The sequence below is a fragment of the Tamandua tetradactyla genome, chromosome 24 (assembly GCF_023851605.1).
Source record: "Tamandua tetradactyla isolate mTamTet1 chromosome 24, mTamTet1.pri, whole genome shotgun sequence".
Lineage (NCBI taxonomy): Eukaryota > Metazoa > Chordata > Mammalia > Pilosa > Myrmecophagidae > Tamandua > Tamandua tetradactyla.
In genome coordinates, this window is record NC_135350.1 from 50,846,367 (window position 1) to 50,866,507 (window position 20,141).

At 35.9% G+C, this 20,141-nt stretch overlaps 1 protein-coding gene, 1 long non-coding RNA gene and 1 pseudogene across 3 annotated transcripts in view; 1 reads left to right on the forward strand and 2 right to left on the reverse strand.

Moving 5' to 3' along the window:
* MRPL1 (mitochondrial ribosomal protein L1) overlaps positions 1 to 20,141 on the reverse strand; it is a 169,699-nt gene that overhangs the window by 42,712 nt on the left and 106,846 nt on the right. For both annotated transcript variants that reach the window (XM_077143072.1, XM_077143071.1), the window contains one exon: positions 19,915 to 20,021. In XM_077143072.1, coding sequence (XP_076999187.1) covers positions 19,915 to 20,021 — 107 coding nt within the window. The remainder of the gene's footprint in view (positions 1 to 19,914; positions 20,022 to 20,141) is intronic.
* LOC143668343 (uncharacterized) overlaps positions 1 to 20,141 on the forward strand; it is an 89,001-nt gene that overhangs the window by 6,473 nt on the left and 62,387 nt on the right. The window lies entirely within an intron of this gene.
* Positions 12,953 to 17,332, reverse strand: LOC143668341 (aldo-keto reductase family 1 member B10 pseudogene; annotated as a pseudogene).

The following is a 20,141-nucleotide window of genomic DNA, read 5'->3' on the forward strand; positions in this document are numbered from 1 at the left end:
AGAAATTGGTAGCTATCTGGACACAAATGAAAAGGAGAATACACTATATCAGAACTTATGGGATGAGGCAAAGGTTGTGATGAGAAGGAAATTGACTGCCTTAAATGCCTATATTAGAAAAGAAAAAGACATTCAATTGTTTACCTCATGCAAAAATGTTTTTTCAGTTGTACATTTGATCACCATCAGTGTCCACGCTAGGCATTTCTAAATTACACCACTTATATAAAGGCAGTCTTTATCCTCTGCCTTTCCTTCTTGTTTCACACAAGTACCCAGCCCTTCTCCCTCTATTATACTCACATTCAGCTTCATACAGTACTTCTGTTATTGTGCTACAATCAGGCAGTAATGTGCTATCCATTTCTGAATTTCCTAATTTAACTTGTATGGTTACTTTAGTTGACACAATAAGTACATGGAATCTTGAAAAGGCAGTGAGGTTTGCTGGTTTGCCCAACTTAGTGTGATGCACCGATAAATCCCAGAGTAAGTTGGGCAATGAATAAAGAAGTATTTTCAAGGTCCCGTTGGGGCATTGGGGAAAAAGGAGTAAATATTCAACTTCCCAATTTGGAAAATTTCTGATATTCTTGCAAGCAGTGGAGACACCCAAATCAATAGGCCAATGAAACTTATTCATTCGCCCCTATGAGAGTTATTCCTGCAAAGGATAGGCTAAGTCTACTTAAAATGAGGCCTAAGATTCACCCCAGAAAACCTCTTTTGTTACTCAGACTGGGCTGCTCTCCCTAAGCCAACACAGCAACTGAATTCACTACCCTCCCCCTATGTGGTGCATTATTCACAGAGGTGTAAATCTCCCTGAAATGTGGACTTAAATCCCAGCATGAGCCAGGACCTGGCATCAAGGGATAGAGAAAACCTTCCTGACCAAAACAGGGAAGAGAGAAATGAGACAAAATAAAATGTCAGTGGCTGAGAGATTTTAGAGTTGAGAGGTTATCATGGAGATTATTCTTACACATTGGATAGATATCCCTTTTTTAGCTTATGGTATATTGGAGCGGATAGAGGGAAGTACCTGAAACTGTAGAGCTGTGTCCTGTAGCCTTCTTTCTTGAAGATGATTGTATAATGATACAGCTTTTACAATGTGACCATGTGATTGTGAAAATTTTATATTTGATGGTCCTTTAATCAAATAGGTATGGACAGATGAGTAAAAATTGTGACTAAAAATAAAGGTTAAAATAAATAAGACAGATGGAAATACTAGTGGACAATGACAGGGAGGGGTAAGAGGTATGGTATGTATAAGTTTTTTCTTTTTTCTTTTTTTACTTATTTTTCTGGAGTGATGTAAATCATCTAAAAAACGATCATGGTGATGATACACAAATATGTGATGATACCATGAGCCACTGATTGTACATGATGTATGGAATGTTTGTATATTAAGAAAGTTTGTATGTATGTTAAGATTTATCAATAAAAACTAAAAAAGAAGAAAGACCAAAAATTGAGGACTTTGCTCACCTGGAAGAATGTGAGAAAGAAATAGCAAACTAACCGCAAAGCAAATACAAGAAGAGAAATAATAAAGATTAAAGCAGAGTTAAATTAATAGAGAACAAAAAAACAATAGAATCAAAAAACTAAAAGTTGGATCTTTGAAAAAAATCAATAAAATTGACGGACCATTCATTTCCAGGTGCCTGCCCATGCCAAAAAAAATTGATGGATAACTACCAAAGCTGAAAAAAGAAAAAAAATTGAGAAAGGATGCAAACAAACAAAATCAGAAATGAGAAGGTGTGCATTACCATATACCCTGAAGAATTGAAAGAAATCTTAAGATGATACTATGATCAAGTATATGCCAACAAACAAGACAATTAGATGAAATGGACAAATTCCTGGAAACCCACAAACAAGCTACACTGCCTCAGGAAGAAATAGGTGATCTCAACAAACCAATCACAAGCAAAGAGATTCAATCAGTCATCACAAATCTTCCTACAAAGAAAAGTCCAGGGCCAAATGGCTTCACAGAGGAATTTTATCAAACATTCCAAAAAGAACTAACACCAATCCTGCTTAAACTTATCCAAAAATTTGAGGAAAAAGGAACACCACCTAATTCATTTTATGAAGCAAACATCACTCTAATACCCAAACAGGGAAAGGATACTATAAGAAAAGAAAACTACAGGTTAATCTTCTTAATGAACATAGATGCAAAAATTCTCAGCAAAATACTAGCAAATCAAACCCAACAACACATTAAAAGAATTATACACCATGACCCAAAACAGGAGTTTATACCAAGAATGCAAGGATTGTTCAACGCAAGAAAATCAACTAATGTAATACAGCACATTAACAAATTGAAAGGGAAAAATCACCTGACCATCTTGATTGATGCCGAAAAAGCATTCAACAAAATTCAACATCCTTTTTTGATAAAAACACTTCAAAAGGTAGTTATCAAAGGTAACTTCCTCAATATGATAAAAGGCATATACGACAAATCCATAGGCAGCATCATACTCAAGGGAAAGAGACTGCAAGCTTTCCCTCTAAGATCAGGGATGAGACAAGGATGACCTCTGTCACCACTAATATTCAACATCTTCTGGAAATTCTAGCTACAGCCATCAGGCAAGAAAAGGAAATAAACGGCATCCAAATGGAAAGGAAGAAGTAAAACTTTCATTATTTGCAGATGACATGATACTATACTTAAAAAATCCTGAGAAATCTACAACAAAGTTACTTGAGCTAATAAACACTTCAGCAACATGGCAGGATATAAAACTAATGTGCAAAAATCAGTAATGTTTCTATACATAAGCAATGACCTAACTGAGGATTCAATTAAGGAAAATTTTCCATTGAAAATAGCGACTAAAAGAATCAAATATCTAGGAGTGAATTTAACTAGGGGTGTAAAGGACTTGTACAGAGAAAACTACGTAACATTGTTAAAAAGTCAAAGAAGATCTAAATTGGTAGAAAGACATCCCCTAATCATGGATAGGAAGGTTAAACATACATAAGATGTCAATTCTACCTATTCTGATCTAGATTCAATATAGTACCAATCAAAATTCTTACAACCTACTTTGAAGAATTAAAAAAGCTAGTTACAAATTCATCTGGAAGGGAAAGAGACCACAAATTGCTAAAGACATCCAAAAAAAGAGAACAAAGTGAGAGGATTAACACTTCCTGATTTTAAAACTTATTATAAAGCCCCAGTGTTCAACACAGCATGGTCCTAGCACAAAGACAGAAGTATTGACCAATGGAATCAAATCAAGAATGCAGAAACAGACCACCAAATCTATGGTCAACTGTTTTTTAAAAAGCCCCCAAATCCACTGTACTGGGACAAAACAGTCTTTTCAATAAATGAGCATGGAGGCTGGATATCAATAGCCAAAAGAATGAAGGAGGAATCTGACCTTCCAGCTTTTACAAAAATTTAGTCAATGTGGATCAAAGACCTAAATATAAAACCAGTACCATGAAGTGCCTAGAAGAAAATGTAGGGAAACATATTCAAGATCTGGTAATAGGAGGTAGCTTCCTTAACTTTATACTCAAACCTAAATTTTCTGTAGCAGAAAATCCAACTCAACCTGTCTGGATACCTCAACTAAACATCTGAAACACAGGAAGCCCAGAATAAGAATGAGGGCCTTTATTCCTGCATAGTTTAACATAAGGCCTGGATATATCCTAGAATATATTAAGTAGATAATCAAAAAATATTGGCAAAGTCCCTTGAGGGAAGGGAGAGAAAATATGGAACTATTAAACTTTACCAACTGATGAAATCTCTGATAATGTGTCAAACGTTAGGGACACCCAAATCAATAGGCCAAGCCCTTGATCTTGAGGCCTGATCTAGTAAAGCTTATGTATGTAGTGGAGAAGCTTAGCCTACCTATAGGTATGCCTAAGAGTTCCTTCTGGAGGACCTCTTTTGTTGCTCAGATGTGGCCTCACTCTCTCTAAGCCTAACTGTGCAAGTGAAATCATTGCACTCCCCACTACTTGGGATATGACATCCAGGGTTGAAAGTCTCCCTGACGGCATGAGAAATGAGTCCCAGGGATGAGTATGGTCCTGGTACCATAGGATCAACAATTCCATCCTGACCAAAAGGGGGCAAAGAAGTATAACAAATAAGGTATCAATGGCTGAGAGAGTTCAAATAGAGCTCAGAGACTACTCTGGAAGTCACTCTTATACAAGCTTCAGTTAGACATTGCTACCTATCATAACTTGCCAACCCATCAAAACCATCCCAGCCAATTCTAAAAAACACCTAGGGCAATATACAAAATTCTACAAAGATTCTATGCACTAGGGTAACTTTCCAGTAACTTACAACCTCCAGATGGGATTGAAAGGGGTTGTATCGAATCATGTATCCCACTGATCAACTCTAAAATATAAAAAGTTCTTACACAAACTACTACAAAGGTTTGATCTTGTACAAAGGGTCAACAATAGAGGGGTACAGGGGGAAAACTACTATTGTGTTGCATATTAGTTTGCTAATGCTGCCAGAAAGCAATACACCAGAAATGGAATAGCTTTTAAAAGAGAATTTAATAAGTTACAAGCTTACAATTCTAGGGCCAAGAAAATGTCCAAACTAAGGCACCAACGAGAGGTTATCTTCACTCAAGAAAGGCTGATGCCATCTGGTCCCTTGTTCCTAGGCTCCATTGCTCTCAACCACTGTTTCCTGTGGGGATTCCTCACTGGGCATCTGTGGGCCTTCACTTGGAACATCAGGAACACAACTTTGGGTTCTGGCTTGCTTAGCACCTCATGGAAAGGTACATGGCGATGTCTGCTGGGCTTGCATCTCCAAACATCTGGGTTTAATGTTTGCTCTGTCAGCTCTGAAGCAATTTTCCTCCAATCGCATCTGTGTCAGCTCTGAGTTCTCTCCAAAATGTTTCCTCTTTTAAAGGACTCCAGTAAATTAATCAAGGACAACCTAGAATGAGTGGAGTCATATCTCCACCTAATCAAAAGGCCATAGCCACAATTCGGCATGTGACATCTCCATGGAGATAATATGAGTAAAAGTTTCCAGACTGCAATATGGATCATGATTAAAAGAAACAGCTGCCCCCACAAGATTGGATGAGGATTAAAACAAGGCTTTTCTAGGGTACATAATAGCTTCAAACTGGCACACGTGCTATAGCCTATAGTTAACAGGCAGATATCAACAGTACCATGATAATAACAGGGGTAAATAACTGGGGGAAAAGGATAAGTGATAAAGGGAGGTTTAGATTTGCTATTTGGTTAGACTGTGTTTACTGGTCTTTGTCTCTTCGGACCAATGAATATTGTCTAAAATGAAGAGTGCTGCTAATTATACAATTCAGTGAGGATACTCTAAGATGCGGATTGTTTAATTTGGACATTATCCATGATGCCCAATAGATAGGGGGCCAAGGAGTAAAAGGACTGAGAAACAGAATAGCAAACTGTGATGTATGCACATGATGGAATATTGTGCAGCCAGAAAAAGGAGCAGAAACTAGAGATGTAAAGGACTTGTACACAGAAAACTACATAACATTGCTAAAAGAAATCAAAGGAGAGCTAAATAGATGGAAAGACATTCCCTGCTCATCGATAGGAAGGCTAAATATTGTTAAGATGTCAATTCTCCCCAAATTAATTTACAGATTCAACACAGTACCAATAAAAATTCCAACAACCTACTTTTAAGATTTGGAAAAGCTAACTACCAAATTCATCTGGAAGGGGAAGAGACTCTGAATAACTAAAAGCATCCTAAAAAAGAAGAATGAAGTGGGAGGATTGACACTTCCTGACTTTAAAACCTATGATAAAGCCACAGTGGTCAAAACAGCATGGTACTGGCACAAAGATAGAAGCAGTGACCAATGGAATCAAATCGAGTGTGCAGAAATAGACCACCAAATCTATGGTCAACTGATTTTTGACAACACCCCCAAATCCTCTGAACTGGGACAAAATAGTCTTTTCAATTATTGGGCATGGAAGAACTGGATATCAATAGCCAAAAGAATGAAAGAGGACCCCTATCTTACACCCTAAAAAATATTAAAGCAAAGCAGATCAAACACCTAAATATAAGAAATAGCACCACAAAGCTTCTAGAACAAAATGTAGGAAACCATCTTCAAGACCTGGTAATAAGAGGTAGCTTCCTAAACTTTACACCCACAGCACAAGCAACAAAAGAAAAAATAAGATAAATGGGAACTCCTCAAAATCAAATGCTTCTGCATTTCAAAAGACTTTTATCAAAAACATGATGAGGCAGCCAACTCAATGAGAGAAAATATTTGGAAATCATATCAGATGAAGGTTTGATTTCCTGTATATACAAAGAAATCATGCAACTCAACAACAAAAGAACAAACAATCCAATTATAAAATGAAGTAAAGATTTGATAGGCATTTTTCTAAAGAGCAAATACAGAAGGCTCAAAAGCACATGAAGAGTTGCTAATTTTCATTGGTAAGGGAAATGCTGATCAAGACTACAATGAAATACTACCTCACACCTACAAGAATGGCTGCTATTAAACAATTAGGAAACTATAAATGTTGGAAGGATGTGGAGAAAGTGGGACACTTATGCACTGCCGGTAAGAATTTATAATGGTGCAGCCACTATGAAAGAAAGACTGTATGGCGGTTTCTTAGGAAACTAAATATCAAGTTGCCCTGTGACCCAGCAGTAGCACTACTTGGTATATACACAGAAGAGCTTATAGCAACAACACAAACAGACATTTGCATATGGATGTTCACAGCAGCATTATTCACAATCACCAAAGACGGAAACAAATCAAATGCCCATCAACAGACAAGTGGATCAACAAAATGTGGTATATACATATGATGGAATATTATGCAGCAGCAAGACAAAATGATGTCCTGAAACACATGACAAGATGGATGAGCCTTGAGGACATAATACTGAGTGAAGTTAGCCAGACACAAAAGGACAGATACTGTATGATTCCACTTTTATAATCAGCATAAAGGTATAATCAGAGGCTTATAATATAGAATCTAAGGGACTTAGAGATGCATAGAAGCTAGAGATGGGTGAACCATTAGTTAATGAGGTTGAACTCCAATGCAAGGGAATAGATAGGAGCGAAGGTGGTTCTCTAGTGGATCTGTAAGTAATATTACCATATTGAAGATGAACAAGATTGAAAGATTGTACAGACCTATGCGTTCCACTGATTAACATTAGAAATATGAACTTCCGCAAGAATTACTTCAAAAATGTGATTCTTGTACACAGTGTATAAGGCCAGGGTACAGGGGGAAAACTGTTATTGCATGCTATGAGCTATGTTCAAAAAGAAACCATCAGCACTACCACAGCAACAGCAGAGGTAAATAATGAAGGGAGGGACAAGAGTTAAGAGGAGGTTTAGATTTTCTATTTGGCGAGGGTGTGTTTATCAGTTTTCTTTCTCATGGGAACAATGAAATTATCTAAAATTGTGAATGTTGATGGAATATGGCCTTTGGACCTTCTACGTGATGCCCAATGAATGCAGGTAGCTGAAGGATGCACTGATGGAGAAGTAGATTGGCAAACGATGGTGTATACTTATGAACAAAGGTTGTGCTGCTACAAAAAGGAACAAAGTTGTAAGGCATGCAATGAAGCAAATGAACATGTGGGACATTTGGTGAGGCAAAATAATCTAGAAACAAAAGAACAAGAATGGTATGGTCACCTTTAGAAAATACTTATAAGAAAAGAGGGGTCTAGATTGTAAGCTTTTAGAGAAGACACATTAAGTCTGGAGTGGTGATTATTATATCCGGATTTAGAGAGGCTGTTTTATATATTTAACCTGATATTTACAGATAAGAACAAAGCCAAACAGATTGGAGTTAAAGTAATTCAGAACATAGGGTAAGGAAGATAGTGCCTATATTTTAGAACCACACATAATCTTTGAGATCAATGGAAGATAGGTTTATTTGATCTGGAACTGAAATTTTCTGTACTGTGCAATCTAATTCAACCTATCTGTTTAGTTCATGTGAACAACTGAAACACAGGGAGCACAGAATAAGAAAGAGATCCTTTAATCCTGTATAGATTATTGTAATGCCTGGATACATCCTAGAGTATATTAAGCAGATAAAAAGTATTGGCAAAGTCCCCTGAGGGATGGGAGAAAAATATAGAACTGTTAAATCTTATCATCAGGGAATCCCTTGATACTATGTAAAACTTTAGGGACACCCAAATCAATAGGCCATGCCGTTGATCAGGAGGCTAACTCTTGTGAAGCTTACATAGGTACTGGAGAAGCTTAGACTACCTATAGGCATGCCTAACAGTTACTTCTGGATGACCTTTTTTGTTGCTCATATGTGGCCTTACCCTCTCTAAGTTCAACTCTGCAAGGAAAAGCATTACCCTACCTCCTACGTGAGACATGATATTCAGGGGCGAAAGTATCCCTGATAACGTGGGACATGAACCTGTGCCTGGCACCATAAGAACAACAATGCCTTCTGGAACAAAAGGAGGAAAAGAAATGTAATAACATTAGGTACCAGTGGCTAAACGAGTTCAAATGGAGTCGAGAACCTATTCTAGAGGGTACTCCTATGCAAGGCTTAGGTAGACATTGCTAATTGCCACGGTTTGCCAAATCCCAACCAACCTCATTCCTGTTAACCCTAAGGCATAAGTTTTCTCTGCAGAAACCTAAAACCTTCAGATAGTTCCTAGGCCAGAAAAGTCCTAAAACCAAGAGGCATAGTTTCTCCAAAAACATCAACCAGTTTCATCTCACTATTCCATATTGTTGACACTACTTTTCAACATGAGAAAGTTAGAATAGGTATAGCCCAAATATCCCTAAAGATTGGGAGAAAGATCAAAGGATAAGGAAGAGTTATAACAGGGAAGTTTAGGATTTAACAAATGAGTATGACTACTGAATCATATTGATATTTCTCTTTAGTCTCCAGTATCTTGGAGCAGCTGGAAGAAAACCTGAAATTGTGGATCTGTAATCTATACTAAACTTTGAAATGTGTTCCATAACTACTTGTTAAAATGTTACTTTAAAATTTGTTGGTTTTTTTTGTATATATATCTTACAATAAAAAATGTTTTAAAAAAATTGTGGTTGGTTACATGGCCATCCAGCTCTTTAGCTAAGCCATGTAACTAAACCTCCAGATTATGATATGGGAGTAAATATGATAAGGGCAACGGTTCACATACTTAAAAGAAAGTTGCTTTCTTTCTCTTGCCTCCTTCACACAAGCTACACGTCAGACATAGTAGTCTGCAAGCTTCAATTACCCAGTGCAGAAGATTCTAGGATATAGTGAAAAAACAAGAAGGAACTCTGACTCCTGAATAACACTGAAGAACAGGGTAACCTGAGCTGCTCACCAGCTCATATTTGGCAGAGAAATAACTTTCTCTTATGGTTAAGTCACTGTTACTTGATCTATTTAAAAACAGCTGAATCAATATACATGTGTGCCAGGCCATTCATCTTATATATTATTTTGTAATATGAATAAGCACCTTAATTTACCTGGTATATATTCTCAAATTCCTCCTAAAAGCTGCCCTTGACCTGCTCTTTACCACGATTATCTTTTGTGCAACTTCTGCATCTTACATGCACTTTTATTGTTACACTTTTCACCCCTCCTTGTAATTTATTTCCATGTCTACCTCTTCTGTTAGCCTGTGTCTTCCTCGAAGAAAATTGTCCTATTCTTTTTGTATCACCAGCATTTTGCCTGGTACAGAGTAGGTGCTTAATATATAAATAGAATTTATATATTAAGTTATAAATAACTAAATAAATAAAACTAAATTAATAATAAATAAATTCTATTTATATATTAACTGTTTTTATTTTTTGTTTAGATTATAAATAAGCTAATAAGAATTTGTCCCATGCAGAGAATAAAGTTTAAGAGAAGCTAATAAATGAGGATGACTTTTCTATATATGAGATACAGTGAAAATCTAATACGTCATGGATCAAAAAAACTAGCCCCAAACATTGGGTAAAATAGGATTTATTTTCAGTAGTAAGCAGATGGCAGGCAATTTCAGTGTTTGTAAACACTTCAATTTTACAAGCGGTCACCCTGCAATGACCATGGCTCTTGTCACTTTCATTTACTAGGTACTAGTAAACAGACCAGATCATGTTAGAGGTGAGTTAGGTAAGATTCACAGTAAAGGGAATCATAGGAGCCTGCACAGAGGAAAGGAAAATGGTAGAGTTAAGAAGGGTTGGGAATGTTAAAAGAAAAGGAATAAAAGAAGGGAATTGAATGAGGAGACTCAGAATCTTAAGAGGTGGAAGAGAAGAAGACTGTAACCAAAGAAGAAAATGACAGTAAAATCCAACTTGTTTACTCACACTACCACATGACCCAGTAATCCCACATCTAAGTATACAGTTATCCTTCTACATCACAAGGGTTATAGAGTCACGGCACCCTGCGATATGGAAAATCCATGTAAAATGTTTTGGCCCTCCCTTTGAACCAGAGAAGAAATCTTTGTCAGGATTTTCTTCCATAGTCTCTATGATCCTCTCCATTAAGCAGCAAGTGCAGTGTGCCTTAAACATCTGTATGTCTGTATTACTCCTGATCAAGAGGCTGAATAAGAGACACTGTGTTAGGTGGCATGTAGAAGACTTCAGTACCTTCGATATGGAATTTTGGGGGTTCTGGGTAGCTGGAGGCATTGTCCAGAAGCAATAACACCTTAGAGAGTAATCCCTTGCTGGCAAGGTATTCTGACACAAAATACTGATGAAACTGGTTTCATGCTGCCAGAATGCAATATACCAAAATGGAATAGCTTTTAAAAGGGGGGAATTTAATAAGCTACAAATTAACAGTTTTTAGGCCAAGAAAATGTCCTATAGAACATTTAGAACAAGTCTATACAAATGTCCAATCTAAGGCATCCATGGAAAGATATTTTGGTTCAAAAAGGTCAATGAAGTTTAGGGTTTCTCTCTCAAGTGGAAAGGCACATGACGAACAGTCAGAGTTTCTCTCATCTGGAAAGGCACATGGCGAACACAAGGAGAGCACAGGGTTTCTCTTAGGGCTAGAAGGGCATATGGTGAACATGGCCTCATCTGCTAGGTTCCTCTCCAGCTCCCTGGGAGGCATTTTCCTTCTTCATCTCCAAAAGTCGCTGGCTGGTGAACTCTCTGTTTCATGGTGCTGTGGCACTCTCTGCTCTCTGAGATTCTCTCTCTTTCCCCAAAATGTTTCCTCTTTTATAGGATTCCACTAAACTAATCAAGACCCAGCTGTATGGATGGAGACATGTCTCCACCTAATTCTTAACAACAATTCTTGATTCACATCTCCAAGATGATCTAACAACAGTTTCAACATAAAATACTGAATAGAGATAAGAAGAAACGACTGCCTTTACAAAACAGGATTAGGATTAAAACATGGCTTTTCTGGGGTACATACATCCTTTCAAACAAGCACACCAGTCAAGAAAAAATGCTTTGGCCATCCATGTTTTCTTACTGAACATCCAGAGGATAGGAGCTGATACTTGTCCTTTCCTTTCAAAGCTTGAGGGTTAGCAGTTTTATATATCAGGGTTGAACCTGATGACAGTGGCACAAAAGAGCAGGGTTACTCTATTCCTTGCAGCTTTAAAACTTGGAGCTTGCTTCTCTTTTTGCTTGATGTATGTTCTCTGAGAAAATTTTTTTTCCAATTTAGGACAGTTTCATCAGCACTGAATATCAGTTTCACTTTGTAGCCTTTCTCTTCGATCAGTTTCTTCAGAGTTTTAGGAAACTCCAAAGCTGCCTCTTGATTGGCAGATGCTACCTCTCCCATTACTTTTAAACTGCATAAGCTAAACCTCTTTTTAAAATTTTCAAACCAGTCTTTGCTGGCCTGAAAATCCGCAGGGGTAGACCCTTCACCTTCATTTTAATTTAAGGAATCATATCAGGATTTAGCCTAGTAGACGCCAGTCTACTAGGATGCCTTTTTTATAATAATCCTGTATCCCAAAAAATCTTGCACTTTCTATGCAAGAGAGATGTGGATCTTATGATTAATGCATATACTTTGTAATTGTTGGTGTAGCTGCAGCCTTTGCATGTCGTGTATAGCTTCCACAAAACTACCAAAATTTCCCCTCTAATTTCTTATGCCAACCTGCCATGTATTGAAACCATGATGGGGAAAGCAGCGATATGGAAAAGACAACCGTATACCCCACAGAACTGAAAGCAGGGACTTGAACAGATATTTGTACGCCAATATTTACAGCAGCATTATTCAAAACAGCCAAAAGGTAGACACAATTCAAATGTCTACCAGTAGATGACTAAATAAACAAAACATGGTATATACATACAATGGAATATTAGTCTTAAAAAGGGATGAAGTTTCAATGCATGATACTACATGGCTGAATCTTGAAGACATCAATCATATTGAATGAAATATGAAATAAATCAGACACAAGGGGAAAGGTATTGTGTGATTCCACTTATAAGGAATAACTAGAACATGCAAGACATAGAAAGCAGAATACAGAGGAAAGGGGATGGGGAATTCATGCAAAATGAGTATTAGGTTCCCTATTTGGGGTGACGGGAAAGTTCTGGTATTGTATGATGGTAAAGGGAGTGTAATATTATGAATATGAGTAAGCCCACTGAATGGTATACATGGAAGTGGTTGAAATGGGAAAGTTTATGTTATATATGTATTTCCACAAATTAAATAAAAATAAGGAAGAGTAACTAAATAGAACATGACAATTAGGTACAATATACGATCCTAGAAGGGATCTAATAACAAAGAAGAAAAGACCCAAAAGAACATAACTTAGACATACAAATAAAATGTCAGAGTATAGATAGTAAGTTTTATATCAATGTTAAATTTTTTGAAGGTGGTTACATAAATGAATATTCTTATTCTTAAGAAATATATTATGTGTTCAAGAAGCATGATATCTATAATCTACTCTCAAACGTTCAGAAAATAGATAATAGATAGACACACAGAAGGACTGATAGATAGATAGATGGATATACAGAATGATATAGCAAATTTGGCAAAAGGTTAAAAATGGTGGATTTGGATGTTTTAGAGTTTTGTATGGGTTTCATATTATTACTGAAACTGTCCTATAAGTTTGAAATTATTTCAACATAACAATTTTGAAGAAAAAAGTGTGCCCATACACATATTCACATACAATAATACATCATCTATCAAACTGTCAAAAATACTTAAGTCTGCTTATATACAAAGCTGGTGAGGGTATAAAGAAACAGGCACTTTAGCACTGTAGATGAATTTTAAATTAGTGTAAAATTTTAGATAATAATGAGGCAATATTTACAATAAAATTTTTAACATATTCTATTTCTGGAAATTTACTTTATGGATAAACTTAGATAAAACTGCCAAGATATAAGAGTAAGAAGAATGTCATTAAAGTATCATTTGTGAATTTAAAAAACTGGATATAAACCAAATATTTATCAATACGGAACTAATTTTTAAAAACCATAAGACATGTACACAAAGGAATAAAACTCTATGCAGCCACTAAAAATAATGTGGCAGATACCTTTTTGCTTCTTGAAGACATCCATGCTAATATTAAGTGGAAAAGAAAGGCACAGAATAGCATTTCTGACATATTTTGTGCATAAAATAATTTTGTGAAGATTTTAATATTTATGCCTTAACATTCCTGGAGCCAAAAATAATTAATAAAGGTCCCATACAAAACCACTACAGGGAGAAGGGCTTTAGTGCTTCTTTATATATATTTTTTGAACCATGTGAATTTAACCAAGTGCATACATTAATTTAAAATTTTAAAAACGCCAGTAAGATTTTATTTTAAATATCGATAGGCGGCAGAATTATGACAACTATATTGTTTTCTGTATTAAAATAAGTACATTATTTTTAAGTTATTCAATCACTATCTGAAATTATTATTCAATTATTAATCAATAATTATATAATTGTTATTCAATTACTATCTGAAATTATCTGAATAACTGAAATTATTCAATTGCCATCTGAAATTACACTTCTCTTTAGAATACAAACACAGGCCAAGCACATAATGTGTCTCAGCATTGTTTTTTGAGAATCTCCCTTAGTTTCATTTCTATTTCATGGAAAGAACTATAATTAATAAAAAAGAAAAGCAGGGTCTAGTTGAAGAAATACATTTTTTCTTCCTCCCCCATAGTTCTTTATTTTTAGTTTCACACTTTAAGATTTTTTCCTTAAATTTAATCACTTAGCAATGTACTTTTACCTCAATAAAAATTATTCTTCATGACAAAAGAGAGATAGTTAATGGTGACAACATGATAGCAATATAACTGACTTTAAAACAAAATATTCCTCTTAACTTGTTCTATTTGAATGATGTCCAACATATCATTTCAATAACACTATGAGCATATGATCTGATATTGATATAGCACAGAAATAATCCACTTCATGAATATGTAAATTACAGTAACAAATGGCAGAAAAGATTAAGAATGAAAATAATTTACCTGCAAGAGTTATTGACAAATGTTAGATACTGGCTGACAATAATTAGTAGTATAATTTTGATATACAAAGGCATTAGAAGCTGAGTTCTAATATCCAAGATCCTAATCCTCAAATCACATAATTAAGAAAGATCAGTCAACTGATTTTATTTATCACTTTAATACAGAAGGAAAACCAAACTACTCAAGATCAATTTCATTTTCTATCAATATCTAGAAGTGTGTCTTGAGGCAATGCGGGAATACAGACCTTTTACAGAATCCTAAGAAAGGACATATGATGACTTGACTAAAGTGATACAGTCTCTCAAGCACATGCAAACAGAAATACAAAACTAATCCATTTCTCTCTCCCCAAAAAAACGTATCCCTTTAGATCAGGGGTCAGCAAACATTTTCCATGAAAAAACAGATAAATATTTTAGGCTTTGCTGACCCACATTCAATCTCTGTAGCATATTCTTTTTTGTTTTGTTTTGTTTTTTACAATCCTTTACAACTGTCAAGTCCATTAAGTTCACAGGTGGTGTAAAAATAGGCCACGACTGGATTCACCCTTTGGGACATAGTTTGTTGATCCTTGCTCCAGAAACCCCTCTCTTACCCAAAATGAGGACGACCCTAATAGGCATGTGATGCTGTCAGTGCTCTTTCAACTGCCTACTCTAAATCAAATTCTCATATCATACAGACTTAACAATTTTTTTTAAAAAACCCACATCTTCATTATTTCAAACTGTAAAATAATAACATTACTCACTGAAATCTTAAACTTTTTTTTTGGCTTTTATAAAGGAGATTTATTAAGTTACACGTTTACAGTTCTAAGAACATGAATATATCCAAATTAAGGAATCAAAAAGAGGATACAATCACTTAAGAAAGGCGGATCTTGTCAGGGGGTTCTCTATCACATGGAAAAGCACATGGCGACATCTGCTGAACTTCTCTTCTAGCTTCTGGTCTTAAATATCTCTCTCAGCCCGTTTCCAGTGGCTTTCACTCTAAGCATCTGTGTTTCTTTACTTAGCTTTCATCTCTTAGTTTAGCATCTCCAAACATCTGTGTCTTAGTTTCATCTCTCTGTTCTCTTGTCCACTCTTGTAAGGACTCAAGTAAACTAATTAAGGCCCACCTTACTATGAAAACAACCTAATGGAAAGGTACCACCCACAATTGGGTGGGTCACAAATCCATGGAAACCACCATATCTAAAGGTCCCACCCAACAATAGATCTGCCCCAAAAGACTGGATTAAAAGAACATGGCTTTTCTGGGGTATGTAATAGTTTCAAACCAGCACAGTTAACACATACAAAAAGCACTTCATGGTGTTAGGAGCATGCTAAAGTCTCAATAAATGCAATTACTATTTAGTCTTTTTTACCTTTATATTCTCAGTGAGAGCAGAGTTCACAATATTAATATATGATCAAACAAGTAAAAGAAACTTCTGTTTGTTTTTCTAAGTCTATTATCCCAATGATGAGATGCTCTTAACTGAATATACTGGTTCTGATTAAACATTAGATTTTGGCATACAACAGGGCCACATGCAGTATGATTTCTGAAAAGCCTGATTAAAATTGGTTGCAGGTAGAGAAAAGTGCACATCAGTGTAGCGAAGAAAGAAAGAATCCATTGGATAAGCTCATCAGGAGATTCAGCTTCAATATTCTGCTTTGAATAGATAATCCTCCAAATGAGAGACCTGGTCTATGGCACAGGCCCTCCAGTTTCTGTTGAAGCTGAATATAGTTGCCACCTCATTATCACTCAATTTAAAGTCGAAGACCTGAAAGTTCTCAGCAATGCGTTGAGGTGTCACAGACTTGGGGATCACGACCACATTCCTCTGGATATGGAATTGGATCAAAACCTGAGCTGTGGTTTTTCTGTACTTTGCAGCAATCTCCTTAATCTTGGGGTCCTCCAACACTGAAGGTTCCCCTGGCTTGGCCCAAGGTCTATCTGGAGAACCCAGGGGGCTGTAGGCAGTGACTACAATGCCCTTGGAGTGGCAGTACTGGATCAGTTTCTCCTGCGTGGGGTATGGGTGACACTCGATCTGGCTAGCCACTGGTTTATGTTTCAGTCCAGGTTTGTTCAGAAGTCTTTCGATCTGGAAGTGGTTGAAGTTGGAGATCCCAATGGCTTTCACTAGCCCCTCACCCACCAGCTCTTCCATTACCTCCCAGGCATCCAAGAATGTTGTTTTACTGGGAAGAATATTGTCTTTATCATCTTTAGGCAACCAGTCCTTCCCAGGCTGTAATCCCTGTGGAAAGTGAGTAAGATAGAGGTCCAGATAGTCCAGTTTCAGATCCTTGAGGGTCTTCTGGAAGGCTTCCCTCACAAGGGGTCTCTCAAAAAAGGTGCACCATAACTTGCTAACGATGAAGAGATCTTCCTGCTTAACAACCTTCTCTTGGATGGCTTCGCCAACTTCATCTTCTTTAAGGTAGACATAGGCACAGTCAATGTGGTGATATCCTATGTTGGTTGCTGTCTTCACAGCTTCTTTGACTCTGCCTGGAGGAGACTTCCAGGTGTCGAGTCCCACAACGGGCATCTTGGCTTTGGTGCTGAGTTCCACGAAGGTGGCCATGGCTGGTGCAGAAACAGTTCTGGGACGAAAACTTAAACTTTTTAAGAGTAGTATTTTACAACACTCTGAAATCTTTTTAAAAATTCCAATTTATTATTATCACTGATAATTATAATAAATAGAATTTATATAATAAATAGAATTTATGGAACAACCATTTTATGTTAGGTACAATGGCAAAGTGTGTTTTTCATTTTTCAAACAACTTAACTAAGAATATACCTGATGTACTGCACATTTTAATGATATATCTTGCATATCATATAATTCACCCCTCTTCTAGTGTACAATGGCATTTTAGTAACCATGTGTGGATAACAATTTTACTTCTCCCTTTCTACTGTGGATAACTTTTTATCTCTTTTTCTTGCCTCAGTGCACTTCCTAGAATCCCCAGAAAGATGCTGAACAGAAGTGGCTATCTTTGTCTTGTTCCTGATTTTAGGAGCAAAGCAGTCAGTCTTTCACTACTAAATACAAAGTCCACTGTAGATTTTTCTTAGACGCCCTTTATCACTTTGAGCATTCAGCTTTCCACCATTAAGTATGATGTTAGGGATAGGTATTTTTTAGATGTCATTTATCAGGTTGAGGAAGCCAACTTTCTATCCCGAGTTTGAGACTTTTTAATAAGGAATGGATGTTCAATTTTGTCACATGCTTCCTCTATATATGGTTCTTGAGTTTTAGTTTGTTCATATGGTGACTTCTAATGATTGACTGTTGAATGTTAAACTAACCTTGCATTCCTAGGATAAACCCTACCCAGTCAGTATATACTATCCTTAGTATATATTGCTGGGCTCTGTTTGATAAAATTTAGTTTAGAATTTTTACATTTATGTTTACAAATGATACTGGACTTCAGTTTTGTTTGTCTGGATTTGGTATCAAGGTAATGGTAATTGCTTTAGGTAAGAAGGTAAATCGGTTCCCAGTTACTCCATCTTAGCCAAAGACAGAAGTCTGCTATCCAGTTATTATGTTATTATCTCCTCTATTTATTCTTTTCCTAGGAAACATTTATCATTATTATCTTCTTTTCCAGATGGGGAAAAAGTGAGTCTAAAGAGCAAGGTGACACAGTTCTAATCTGGAACTCAATTAGAACCCAGATAGCATAAACTTAAAATCCACTCTCTTAACCTCTTACTGGACTATAAAACATAAATAATATTCAAGATGATTTTCTTTAAGCACAGGGATTAGTTTCTTTTCTGTTAAGAAAAAGCATTATATCTCTAAAAGATCCAGGGAGGCTGATTTGGAACTCATGCTCTTAATCACTATGATATTTGCTGAAAAACATGAATAAGGTGCTATGATTTTATACTCTTAACTGATTCTAAATATATATAAAATATTAAGGAAATATCATGCAAGAAAAGGCAAATCTAATCCAGCTAGAAAGAGTTTTATTCCATAGCCCTAAAAGTCCAACTGATTTGGCTGTACAATACTAATAAAAACAAAAATAGTTATTACATTTAAACATTTTATTTATGCTTTAAAACCATATTAGTTGTCTGTATTATTATATACAGTTTATACATGAGGAAATTTGAGGCATAAGAAGCTTGCTTAATGTCTGCTATTCCTTAAGTAGCAAAGCAGGCACTGAAACCCAAGTCTCTACAACTCCAGAATATTCTCTTAAAATTTGTTGCTTTTTAAATTACAATGTTGTCATCCATAAGAAACAAGGAGTACTGCCAAGGGACTTTTGGGAAAAAGAAATTCCAACATCAGATTGTAATAGAGTTCAGTGCCAAATAAAGTAGAGACTCCTCTGTCCCTGACTGGATTGGAGCTGCTCTGTTTCCTTTCTAAAGCAAATTTTTCATCCACAAAACTAGATGAGTGTCTTTTCTTCACTTCTGATGATCTACAATGAGCACAGCTCAAAAAGCTTAGATAACTAGCCGTTACCTATAAAACAGAACCCCTCTTAAGAGCAAAATGGAAGGATAAAGAGGAAGAATAAGGTCTATGTAAATAATTCCAGCCATGAGGCAAGATGATACAGAGGTAAAAAGCCTGGACTTTTCAGGAAGCTACCAAGGTTCAAATACGTACTTTGCTTCATGTTAGCTGGGAAACCTTGGTAAAATTATTTAATCTGCTTAGAATGTTTTCTGACACATGGTCAGCACTATTTTTGCTATCAATATTACCATTATTTTTATAGTTTTGAACAGGAAAAAATGACTTTAGTAATTGATTTCCAGCATCTTCTGTACCTAGGCAGTCATTTTTTTAAACAATTTTTAAAAATTATAAGAAATAATTCATAAAAATAAAGCCAAGTATTCAATTTCATTAAAAGAATATTAAATACCTTAAAAGAATATTAAATACCTACTATGTGCTCAACATTATGCAGTGTTCAACTGGGGAACTAGATCTAGTCACTATTCTCAATAAGCTTAGAATATTAGAGAACAAAAATGCATGCACTGAATAATCAAATAAGGCAAATTACTATTAAATGTTGGCACATAACTCCAAAAGGAAGGAAATCTCAAATATCATTAAAATTGCTGAGATCAACCTATAGAATTAAACATTTTTTATCTATGTGTATATTTAATACCACTCCCAAGCATATTACAAATTTTCAATTATTAATGAATTTCTTGAACATAAACAAAAAGAGGTGATTTGATAATTTCCACTGTAACTTACTGTTGCTATTTTGGCCTTGAGAAAGTTCTCCCTTTCTTCATCTACCATAATTTCTTGTCCAGTTTTAAATAATTCAAGCATCTTCGGAATGTCACGGCCAATGGAATCTGGTTAGGAAAATAAAAATCTAAAGTTATATCTAAACAAGTAGCAAAATTTACAGAGTAAGATAAAAATGAAATCCATGTGACACTATAACAAATAGGCTGCGGTCAACAGACTTTAAG